Source organism: Ambystoma mexicanum, chromosome 1q (assembly GCF_040938575.1).
Source record: "Ambystoma mexicanum isolate Mex_15411 chromosome 1q, UKY_AmexF1_1, whole genome shotgun sequence".
NCBI lineage: Eukaryota > Metazoa > Chordata > Amphibia > Caudata > Ambystomatidae > Ambystoma > Ambystoma mexicanum.
In genome coordinates, this window is record NC_090922.1 from 606,951,708 (window position 1) to 606,964,658 (window position 12,951).

General features: G+C 46.3%; 1 protein-coding gene across 2 annotated transcripts in view; it reads right to left on the bottom strand.

Moving 5' to 3' along the window:
- The window catches only part of ASTN1 (astrotactin 1), a 1,300,999-nt gene that overhangs the window by 47,189 nt on the left and 1,240,859 nt on the right, over window positions 1-12,951 (bottom strand). For both annotated transcript variants that reach the window (XM_069641148.1, XM_069641147.1), the window contains 2 exons: window positions 6,342-6,475; window positions 1,864-2,015 (listed from right to left, as the gene is read on the bottom strand). In XM_069641148.1, the coding sequence (XP_069497249.1) occupies window positions 1,864-2,015; window positions 6,342-6,475 (286 nt within the window). The remainder of the gene's footprint in view (window positions 1-1,863; window positions 2,016-6,341; window positions 6,476-12,951) is intronic.

Genomic DNA, 12,951 nt, shown 5'->3' on the forward strand with positions numbered 1-12,951 from the left:
CCACTGAAGTTCGGGATTCCAGAAAGCAAAACACAGTGAAGTGTACACGATGTGACAAAGTCACAGCATCACCTTTGTCAGCTGACCCACGTGGGCCTCTGGAGCCTGGCGTTGCTGACTTACTAGAGATCAACAGCCAGAGCTCCAAACTTCCTGGAGGCGGCCCATGAGGGAAACTGCAGCGACCCCATGTGTCAAAGGGTCCTTGCCCGACGTGAAGGATGCCAAGTCTATCTTGGAAGGTCCCACCCTACCATTACCGGTAGGACATTGTCTAAGTGATAGCCCCTTAATACCAAGACCTAAGTGGTGTGCAAATCCTAGATGGTCAGAGAACACCGAGGCCAGACTCACCCCGAGAAACCTCACTTTACAGGAATGGGGCACGCCACCAAGAGGAAACAATGCGCTGAGTCCTGCCCCAAGGGACCTGCTGGAGTTAGCCAACCATTTTTGTTTTCAATGTACAAACGCTGCCACTGTAGTGAAAGAGGGCGCTCCATCCAGAGCCAGCATCATAAAGCAGGCCCCCACCGAGGGGCATGATGACTGGAGAGTGGGTGACCAGGACCTACCCACAGCTCCAGCAGCAGCAGAGGCAGGAAAAGGCACAGGAGCCCATGAGGCAGCTCTGTGGGAAGGCCACTGCATTCCTTATGTGAGTCAAACAGTCGGTGCGGCACAATAGCCTTTATATGAGACAAGCAGTGAGAAGGACACTATTCCCCTTATCTGTATCTAGAGGAAGCAAGAAAAGGAAAACTCAGAAAGAGAGATAGAGAGAGAGAGAGAGAGAGAGCGAGAGAGAGAGAGAGAAGCAGAAGAAGGTATGAAGAGCACCTTGACCCCTAAAGTTAACCAGGCAGCCTATCCCCAAATCAGGAAGCAGTGTGCCAGACACTATTCAACTGTTTACATTACAAATATTGAGGTGGGAGATGCCCCCCTATGAAGAACTGAGTATGAGCCCAGAAACATCTTGGCGATGTGTCCTTGTATGTCAGAGATATTGGGGGAGAGCAGTGTCCTACCACAAAGAAACCCTGCACCATATAAAATTTATCCCAGCCTGATAAAGTGATCTAAGCCAATCACAAAGAGGGAATCCTCCGGCTGGTGCTGCACATAAGCCCTTGATTTATGGGCATTTATCAACAACCCTTCCTGTTTGAAGGGTAGACTCAAGAAGCATGCTGGGCCCTGGATCGCTGAGCCTGGGGACACGTAGAGTTGCTGTGGAAAACCAGCATCCCCACTATAAGGCAGCCCCTGCAACCATATAGCTTGTCCAATATTGGCACAGGGCACAGGAAGGGTAGTCTTATTTCTTTTACATTAACCCCTAATCCCCATAGATCTTTACCCCTTTGTCATCCTGTATGAAATAATAAAGCCACATGGTTCTTGTTGATCTGCCACAGAGAACAACTGGAACACAGTGAAATGTGTGAGACCAGAGAGAACACAATGATATAAGAGGGAACTGACATGAGGGGAAGGGTCTGAAGTAACTGAAGGCGGATGGTGTGGGAATGAGAGAGGCAGATTCTTGACAGACGTGCCAGCGACTTACATGCCAGTGTCACTTGCTCCAAGAACGGTTTAGGGTCATCTTACAGTGGCATTCTTTTTAAAGACTACCTCTGCACCTGTAATCCCTTCTACCCCCTACCCCTGTGTGCCTGATACCAGTTTCTTTTGTTTTCATGTCTACCTTTTTATGGTGGAGACCCTTCCTCTATCCCCCTTTTTTAAAGCTGCAATAAGCTAGCCTGTGAAAAGAATGCTGCATTAAGATGAGCCAACACCCTGAACATGGCTTGCTTTTTGCTCTCTGTTTACGTGCAGGCCTGTCATACTCACCAGTCTCCACCTTGGAGTGATCCAGCCTGTCGGTGACCTTCTCCTGACTGATGAGGTAATCGACGATGCGCACACCAATTGGAGGCTCCAAGTGCTCCCACTCCAGCACCACCAGAGTGCTACTGGGCTCCTGGTCCATAGACAGCTGCAGCCTAGAAGGGAATGTGTCCAATGTTAAGTCCATTGCTCTGGGGCGTCTAGGGGGTCATCCAAAAGACAACAAGCTCCTCACTAGGGCACAAGAGCTATCACCTCAACAAAGGAATGGCAGCAAGGCCAGGACTGTCCCTACATTCTAAGCAGTGCCAACTAATCGAGGGAAAAGCAATGAAATGATGCCCTTACACTGGGTACCAAGGATATCACCTGGCCAAGGTAATAATGGGATGTCAAGTCCCATCCTCTGGTTGGTTAATTTATTGATTTATTGATTGATTGATTGATTGATTGATTGATTGATTGATTGATACCTCCAGGGCTCCAGCCAATCAATCAAGACATGAAAGGAGTCTTCATGCACATCAAATGTGGCCTACATGTCTCACCTCACCAAGGCAAGACAAGTGATGCCTCATCTACTGGGCCTAGAAGTCACATCTGACTACACTCAGAGCAGATCATTGACCGGGGCCCTAGAGCTGACACCTCACAGGCAGAAGTTGGCGATTTAAAGTCCTTGCTACTGATAACCAAGAGGGGTCATGTGATCAGGGCAAGGACTGGAAACCAATTCCTCTGGTGGCCCGTCTATCACCTAAGCAATGGAGACATAGTGGCATGACCATAAGCACCTAAAAAGAGAAGGTAGCAACATCAGGGTGTGCCCTTAGGACCCTAGAGGGAGCTACCGTCTAATCATGAATGGACAATAACATCACATTGGCCTCGAAGGGAACACCGAATTATGATTCTTCCTTTAGAGTCCTATGGGCACCACCTGATCAAGGGATGGGCAATGCAGGGCTCATGCATGTCTGGGCATCTGAGAAAACATCTGGATTTATTGTTTTAATTTCATTTATTTTAGTTTTCATTTTCTTTAAGAAGTGTAGTTTTCAAAATCTCAGACTACACCATAAAAGCACTGCTGATTGAACTACTCACACCAGGAATTGGGCCATTAGAGAGCTCTGGCAATGACACCAATTCCTTTGGGATCCAAGAAATGACGTCTGGGTGAGGAAACAGTGATGCAGTCTAAGCCTTTTCTTGGGAGATGGAACCTCTCCTGAAGACTTGGACGTGGGCTGCTCTCCTTGAACCCAAGAAGGTGACCACTGTCTGATGGAACATCACTGGCCAACTCATCATGGAAGAGGGCTCTCCCATCACACAAGGCCTTCTGCTTACTAAGGAATTTATTTTTTTGCCCAAAACAGTTCTCCCTCACAATACATGTTCCATTTCACCACAGAAGGCATACCTTTCGCTAAATGAAGGATGCCTATTACACACTACTGTAGACAATTGCACCACAACAACGATCCCTCATAGGGTTCCAGAGTCATAGGAGGAATCCATGGCAATGGAAAACACATTCTTTAAACCATGGGATACTTTTTTCACACCATGAAACATTTAAGTTCCACTAAAGAAACATCTATTGAACCACAGGTGATATATGACCTACATCAACTGCCCTTTAACAAATATTCCATCAGGACAGCCTCTATTCCTAAACCATCAATCTGTCTTAACATCAAAGAATGATCACATATTAGTGGAGTGTCCTGCACACCAGGAGGCATTATTGCAGCCATTATACCCTTCCTCAACTGATGCCAGGCACAGCATTCTTCATATGCCCTTCCACACACCGCATGCACCCACACCACGGTGTAGAAGACATCATTACAGCAGACAAGAGATGTGACCCAGATGAGGAAGCATCTCAAAAGCCACATGAGGAATCTCGTACATCAAATAAATAAATAATGCATGTCCCTAGACATATCTCACAGGATCTGAGAAAACATGTGTCAGGGTTGTCAACCGTTAGCTCTCCAGATATTTTGGACTACCACTCCCATCGGCTCGAACCAGCGTGGTCAATGGTGCGAGATCTTGGGAGTAATAGTCCAAAATATCTGGAGAGCCTCGGGTCTAAGTCCGCTACTTTAGATGGTAACCAAGGTTCTCTAGAGTTGGATTTTCAAGTCAAAGGAGCACTCGGCTGACAGTAGTAAGTGTCTTTGAATTTCCCCGGGTCGCAGAGTCTCTGCTTTCTTGTAAGGCAGTAAGGAGTGAGTGCCTCCCCATTTGATGGTGTATTTAATCATCATCGTGTTGCCTGTCTTATTGACACCTTCTCCATCACTTGGATTTTCAAATGAGTGACGAGCGGGTTTAAAGTTTGAGGCGGTGGACATGGAGTTTCCCCTCAGGCACCGTCCTCCTGCTCTGTACAAGCATGTGATATACATGTGTTCTGCGCCCAAGGAAGGGACACGCCCCTCTCCATAGTCAATTGAGGGTACTTTTGTTCTCTTTGCCATGTCATAGGAATCCCATCAGCTCAGTGAGTTTGGTTTTTGTGATCATACCAGTAGACACTCTATCGCTAGCGTTGACTGTAACCATTGCTTGGCGAGGCATTACTGGCAGGCCTACACCCATAGACTGCCAAGGGCATCCAGCGCATGCTCAGTATGATAATGCCCAAGGTGGCGTTGAATGCTCTTAGTGTTAGACATTCTGTGCCATCCTCTTTTTTATGTTGGTTCCTGTCTGAAAGGGATATGGTCTTGCTCGACCGGTGTGGATAACCATCCCTAGGACTTTATGTGCTATGCCTGAATCAAAACAAACTTTATGACAGTCAACATTTTAGGTGAATTGCATTCCCTGTGGCTTGTTGATATACCTTAGGTTCCACACATCAAATTATTCAGTCGTCGAGGTAAGGGTGTATGTAGCTGCAAGCTCCATCCGCGGGCACCCTCTATGCATTCATGAACACTGTGGGTGCAAGTCTTCTTCCAAATGGTGAAACCATGAACTGTTTACGATGACTGCCTGTGACATATCCAGTATATGTTGGTGTCTGCGGTAAATATAGAGTCTTGAAGTATGTCCGACCTGTGATCAGAGCATATCCTTGCTCCAGCAAAGGCAAGCATTCTTCTAAGGAGGCCATCCATGTATATGCATCAGTGATTAATATCACACTCCATGCTGGACCACTCCAGATTCAAAGAGATTGACCAGACATCTGTTGGGAGGAAGTTGGCTCAATAGAGGTCATAATGTCCTCTTAACATCATAACAGAAAGGGAGTGCACCCCTGATACATTTTGGACATAGGTGTACGGCTTAAGGCCCACTCCTATAGTATGAATGGGATTTATAAAGCTCAAACCTAGATAGGAAGCAACCGAGTACAGAGATAAATGCAATTTGAACACAACATCAACACATTTTCGTGTTACCATGGAAAAAGAACGCCTCCCTCATTGCAAGAGATGCCAACTCTGAATGACCAAGATGAAGGTCAAAGACATCTGAAGACAGAACCCAATGCAGGGGGAGTCTGGCTTTACTCTAAACACGTGCCATTTTGGTTACCAGCATTTTCTCTGCCAGCTGTCACGAGTTGTTTTCCCACAACATTTGCAGACTGCTCTGGATTCAGACAGCAGGCAAATACACCGCATGAGAATTCATAACATATGCATGCTGCAAAACAGATGCTCACAACACAGAAGGCTTCCTCACACCACCCTTACCATCCTCACCAGCACCGCTTGTCACACGACAGCCAAGAGTACAGAAGGCAAGTCTCTGGAGCGTATAACACGTGCAGACGGCAGGCGTAAAGGTGCCTTGCCTGTCTTAACACGTTGTCATGTTCTCAGGCATGGTCATGATTTTTGGAGGTGGAATACAGGCAACGAATTCCTCCTCCACATCCCAAAACTCTTGGTTTACGCCAGCATGTATCCGCTTCCTTTTTACACATGCAGAAAAGCAGGTGGATTGCACAGGAATCCATTGTAAAGACCACCTGCCATGCGTGAATGGGAGATGGCATTTACTCAATTGTCACAACAAAGTGTAAAAACAAAGGTGCTCAGGTGATACTCCTGCATTTACACCTTTGTTTTGCACTTTGTAGTGAATTGACTAAAATTACGCGAAAGGTATCTGTTTGCATATAACTAAATGTAACAGGCCCTGCCCGTGCAATTTATTATTTTTTGTAAATGAGCTGCAGAAAGTGGAAAGGAAACGTGAGTGGTGTGAGGATAGGAGTTGGCATGGGTAGTAAGAGAGAGTAGCACACAGCAAAACATAGCATTGGCTGGAGGGTAGATGGCAATGATCAGAAAGAGGACTTGGGTAGGATAAATAACAATGAGCAATGAGAGAGGATTGTGGGTAGAGTGAGAGGGCAGTAGCAAGCATCAGAGGATAGGGAGCAGGGATGGAAGAATGTGAGCAGAGGAAGCAAGTGACAGGAAGAGGGACATGTAACTTACACAGGCTGTGGCAAAGGCGCACAGGTGGGCAGCCCATCCATGCCAAATGCAGTGGCATCACACCGGCACCAGTCTTCGATGACGTCTCCACTTCCAGAACACCAGAGCGAGCTCAGCATGGCCTCCTGCAACAACTAAGAAAGCATGTGCAGAAGGCATGGTTACACTCTCCCATAAGCACCTTAGAAGGCATGGTTACACTCTCCCATAAGCACCCCTTGACACATGGCTTAACATTGCCTAGTGCCAGAAGAGCAGTTGTGTGGGCTAGTGGTTGCAGGCACTACAGACCCTGTGTGTGTAAGAAGCAGATTATGGTCCCCTTTTGGACACCTGTCTGTGGAATCTCTGACAAGTCTGAACACCTGCACCAAAGTCTGTACATTATGGGCCTCATTACGACCCAGGCGGTAAGTTACCGCCTGGGCCGTGACTTTACCACCATGGCGTAAACTACGTTTACGCCATGGTGGTTGGCGGACTTACCGCCCCATTCCGACCTTGGCAGGGCGGCAAGTCCCCAATCCCCATTTACCCTTCCCCATTCCCATTTTTGCCCCATAGGGCATAATGGGAGTGGGGAAGGCGTTAATTACGCCACCGTAAATTACGGTGGCGTAATTAACTCCATGGTCCCTTAGCGCCATGGATTTTAACACCTGCTAAAAGCAGGTGTTAAAAGCACCATGGCGCTAGGGGACCTCGTAATTGGCGGTAAGGGGTCGGCGCAGCTAACGCTGGCGTAAACCCCTTACCGCCAGGGTCGTAATGAGGCCCTATGTGCCCAATTCATGGAATTAGGTGCATTGAACCTGCAAAGTTCCCGCTTAGAAAAGTACTTTGTGCGTGCCCACAGAATTTTCCACGCAAAACAGGCCTATGCGCAAGGAGCATCCGGAACGCTCACGATATGCACCCACACATAGCAATTCCAGCCACACATACAGATCGTTGCGCACTCCTCAACCACGAAGCAACACACCCTGGAAAAAACCAGCATGCGAACCCTCACAACCGAGGTAGCACCCTTTGATGCTGCGTAGGGTCCCTCGTAACTGTTCCCAGCACCCCCACATCAAGCATACCATGTATCGTAAAAGTGGTAATTTCCCAGTAAATAAGCATGCAAACCCCCATAAACCGTGCTTTGGCACACACCTAACTTTGATCGGAACCCTGAATGTGCGCACGCACCCCTTAATACAACAGGCAATCTTACCTCTGCGCAGTGATTCCTATGCCAAAGTGTCTGTACGCCTGCCTTTGGGTAGCAGTTACAACGAGAGCTTTGCGTGGCCATTTCCCCAACGTGAGTTTGCGCAGTCAGATCCATGAATACTATTTTTCCTGCGCAGTTGTGAGCGTGCGATTGTCGCCCTCGGAACACCCACAATTTTCCTTGTTATTCCGCATTCTCCATGTTCCACCCCCTACTTTGGGATATGCGCAGACCACGGCCACGCCCAGAGAGGAGTCTCGCGCAATGCAATCCACTTCACGCAGGGACGTGACTGACGGCAGGAAAGCCTCACCGAGTACTGGTTTTACCTGCAAAGTCGATTTCATGAATCGACGAACAGGGTTGTGCATGCAGATTGGCCGGCAAAGTCCAGATTTTCCCCGCAACAAATTTCCCGGAATCGGGCCCTATGGCTCAAGATTCCTTCTTTTATCTTAATCTCTTTTCAGGAGGGAACTGCAACCTGTGTCTTTACAGGTGTTTATTTTTCTCCAACCCGTTTTATTAAACATTTTACATGAAGAGCATCACGTTCATGTATCCAACCTCTCCACACACATGTCTTTGCAAGTAATTTACATATACTCCGCCCTCAGCCTCATTCCCATCGCTGTATGCAGCACATAAAGGAGGAGACAGGGAGTTTGTTTAACTTTCAGCATCACCCTGCCCCACCCCCCAGACCCCCGTGTTTGCTGGTAGTTCACTGTCGTTCTCTAGCGTGGTTACAGATTGTGCTTTTCTATGTCACGAGAGCCTTAATGTGTGGCTGTGCATATGTTGCAAGAATGTGCTCCATGTCACATTAAAAGCCTGCATGTGGTTTCCCAGCCCCACTATACGTTTTTTTCTATGATTTCCAATACTTTTCTCAACCATAAACTTATTGATGGTGAAGCCTTTTTACCCCATATTTGCATCATTGCTCAATTTAATGCTAAACTCAGTTTGTAGAGAAGGGTTTGGAACCCTGCCCCTCTATGTTCTTCCTCTTTTATTCCCACTATTATATATTTGGGGTCTAGAGTAGAAGGAATTCCTATTATTCCTTTAATCAGTGACCAGATCTCGCGCCAAAACGCCTTAAGTCGTGGCCCATCACACAGCATGGGGCATAATGTCTCCCTACTTCCACATCCTCGCCAACATCGGATCCTTCTGCCTGATTCGATATTAAACCAATTCATTTATTAAGGAGCTTTAGTTGATTGTTTAATGTGAATGGGAATTTATAGAAGCAAGGACTTGACAAGTCGAGACCACAAAAAGTGTCAGGCAACTATTTACAAAGCAATCTATAAATATAATGAATAACTGCTCTGGGAGCACTAGTCCATAATGCATTGTGAATGGGCGGTGGCTGTGAAATGCCAATTAATTGCAGAGACTCTCACACGATAAGCGCAATCAATAGGCTACAGACTTATCAAATTCCCTTCTCTCTGGTGCCACAGCTTGTAGCCTATCTGAAGTAAAATACCTCCTCTGTAAAATCTTTAATTTCATTTCTATGTGTTGAACACATATGGATCCCTTGCATGACTTTTTGCTTGTTTTATCCAACATTTTACCTGTTATTGTGATGTTTAGTTCTGCTTGCCATTTTTTCCTGTACGGCCAACCTTCCCCGCTACGGTAATATTGCCCTAAGTATTTTCTCCATAAGGCCTTCCATGCTTGTGGACTCTTGCATGTGTTTTTTGAGAACCGCTGTCTTGAAGCTTCTCTTTTGTTAGTCAGGTTCATGGGCCAGTGCCTCAATTTCTGGCATATATGTCTCACACTTTCTTGTGACCCAAAATCTTGCTTACATTGCATCACCATTCATTGTGGCATCAGCCAAAGTCTTTATCTCGTAGTGCCGGTGTGAAAGGGGAAGGAAATTACACTAGTTTCTGACTATGGCTTACTATGTCTCATGTTTCCATTTTCCTTTTCATAATGATATACATATATATCCCTGTTGATCTCTGCTCTTTCTTACACCAGGGTTGTTCCATAAGTAAGGGCCCACAACTGCCTGTTTAATTGAATGCCAAGAGCTTCTAAGATCCAGTCTGCATCCATTGTGTCACCTCTCGCACCTGTGCTGCTAAATCTCCAGATGCTTATGACTGTGACTCTCAGGGTTAATTACCATTTACCTTGCTGGGTAGGACTGGTGGGAGTTGTAGTCCAAAACATCTGGAGAGCCAAAGATTGCATACCCCAGCCATACAGCATTTTAGCCACGGCTATGCACTACCTGACCACTAGGACGCACTATTGCCCGGGTGTCTGCCTGCTCCATAAGGCTCTCAATGAAAGAATTTCTGTAATGTAGCACTAGATGTCAGTCCTGTACCAGTGTTTGTACATCCCCCTTACCCCCTTCTTGTATAGCACAGTAAACAGGAAAACAGCTCAAGTGAGCGAGGGAGAGAGCAGGAATGTGAGTGAAGGTGGGGGGGGGATGGGGGGGAGGGGGGGTTCGGAACATGTGGTCAGTCTCTTGACCATAAGGGAGTTGATCAGGGTTTAAAATGGGTGCTTACGTTTTCATTGGCCCCGTGGGGTGTTAAGTTTGGAGGAGATCTAGTAGCTGGATGTTTCATATTTTGAAACACCCCTCCCACCCCCTCCCCGTGATGGCTGTCACTTTAGACATAAGAGAGCAGGCTTCCTTAAAATGAGAGTGCTGGGTTGGAATGCAAGGCTGAGGAGGAATTTCAGAAGGTGCATCCAAGGGGTGGACTTGAAAGAAGTATCTGGAGTGCAGTCATATTTGAGATCAATGATTAGGGGGAACTAGTAGCTGCAGTTTCCACACAGGGGGGCATCTATGGAGACTAAGGAGAGGAGAGACGTATTGGAGGCCATTTTATGGGCAGGAACTTAAATGAAGTAGGTAAGGGTTGTGCAAAATCCTTTTCAAGTGGCAATTCACAAGGCGTCAACTTCTCCATTTTCACCTATATATTGTTTAGGAACAACATCCATGGAGAGAGCTATTGGGTTCTTTGTAATTTCAGCCCCAGTTTTTTTCAATTATTTTTTTTGCCGACACTTTTTAACTGAAAAAACTTATCAAATGTATTTTTAATATTTGGGGGAGGGTCTGGGGTTCCCAACCCCCCTGTTATATACTCCCTATTTCACACCATCCCTATCCCATATATCCCCTTGCCTCCACCCAACTATATTTTTCAATGAGTTTTTTGTGGAAAAATTGTCTGCAGAAAATATACTGGAGATGAAACAACTGTATACCAGCTACTGATACTTCAAGGGCCTTCAGCTCTCACCAAAGGATGCACACCCGTAGATTTCTGCTTAGAGTGGTACGAGGTCGGCTTTGCATAGAGAATTAACACAGATGTTGTGTTCACTGTAATGCCAGACATGTTCATTAGGGGAGGGCTCCCAGAAGAGTTAGCTCTCGACAAGATAATGGAATGAATTTCAGTAGCAGTGAGAACACCGCCCCTTAGAGGGCAGACGTCCTTGTACCGCTGAGAGCCAATGGTCTACTTGAGTGGGCCAACAGCGGCATTCGGGAGTGCATCAGCTATCAAGGAAGCAAGGATTGCCCTGGAGGGGGCCACTGCATTCAAGGTGAAGCAGAAGATGGCGAGCCTGCAGTCCATGCAAGGGGGAATCCCACTTTTTTTTATGGAGGGAAGGATATTACAGGGGCCAAGTCCTAAAAATTAAAATGGGAGGACTCGCCAGAAATTAGCATATCAAGGTGAAATTGCTTTGCATAACCACCCAAAATGAACTGGACGAATGGCATTTACCTTTCAAACTATCAACACACACACAAAACCAAGACAGGATATTTTCTTCTAATAGTGTTTTTGAAAACGTTAAAAGGTGTGAATGTTTTAAACTCCAAGAATTACCAATACGAATGTTTTCCCTAGCACCTGCAGTACCGAAATGGGGTATTTCACCTTTAGTTGTTTGTTATTTTTCATCAGGTTATATAGTGCAGTGGTGAAGTGTCCAGCCTACAAACCTAAAGACTGTAGTTTGATCCCTGTGGTTGGCTTTAAGTCATAAATTCAAAACGGAGTTCCAATGATTCTCATTTTAGCTGGGGGGGACTGAGTCCACCCTCTGAATAAAGGGAGTGGACTCCGTCCCCCCACGTGTACCCTCAACTTGAGCCCTGGATATCCAACAAACAAATTGGGCCCTCTGCAGATCAATCCGAGCCCTAAAGTAAGGGACACAATCAGACAGGAAGGGTACACGAGTTAACTCAATTGAAATACGCGTGTTTGCTGATCCTGGTGCATATGAGAAAGACAACAGAGTCTTTGCTTTAGAGGGAGCTGAGATTAGAAAAGCAAGCGTTAGCAGAGCTAAATAGCGTCCGCCTCTGCATTGAATACGTTTTAGTTTTGGCTCTTAAGTGGTACTTATCATCCAAAACTATTGTCAAGGGAAGAGACGATGTGAGAGAGAGGAGATGTGAAGAAAAACACAGGCTGTGGGTGTTGTTTGGACATTTACCGGCTCACATGGCCATGCAAGTCCCACTTCCTGCCCCTCCCTTCGTAAAACACATCCTACTGGAATCTCTATGAGCATAGCTGTGTGCTTTTGGAACAACCTTCTCAAATGTAATGTCTCAAGTACCGCAAAATAAACCAGGTAAAACACCTACCGCTGTGATAGAATTGCCTTAACCCAGTATGCCTTCAGCCAGCTTGTGTGTCTTTTCATCTATTCCTTAAACTGATTTTGTGATAAAACAATAATTGCCAAAGCCTAAAATGTTGGTTCTTCCGCAGGCACTAGAACGGCATGTGCCAGTTACTGGCATAGCATGTACAGTCACTGGCATAGCATGTACAGATACACGCAGATACATGTACAGATGGCCACATAGTACCATCATAGAAGTGCCTGGAAAATATGGACAATTTACCCACACACAAGCCAAGACGGTTGGCTTTGCCAATGCTTGTAATACTTACATAATTACTGCTATTTTGTATTGAAGGTGCAGCCTCATGTGTGATGGCGCTGCCATTGTATGTCAATTGAAGCCTCAATTGGTCAATAATGTCAGTTAATGCGTCACATTGTCTGACAAAGCCAATACCTTGGCCTTGACAAGAGGGGAACACTCTGCCCTTTCCCCAAGAACGTGGCAATTAAGAGGGCCACTGTACCCCGTGCCAGTTTATTGTTTAGTAGTCTGTGTGCATCTCCTGCCATACATTGCCAGTCTGTTCCGATTTCCCCTAGGGAAATCTCTCCTGAAAGAAGAATGAAACCAGCTCAGCAAGAGCTTGCATCAAGAGAATCACAACACCCATAAAGAAGCTGCAACCCGACCACCATGGAGCCATTTGCCAGTCTCCAGCAAGCGGCTGA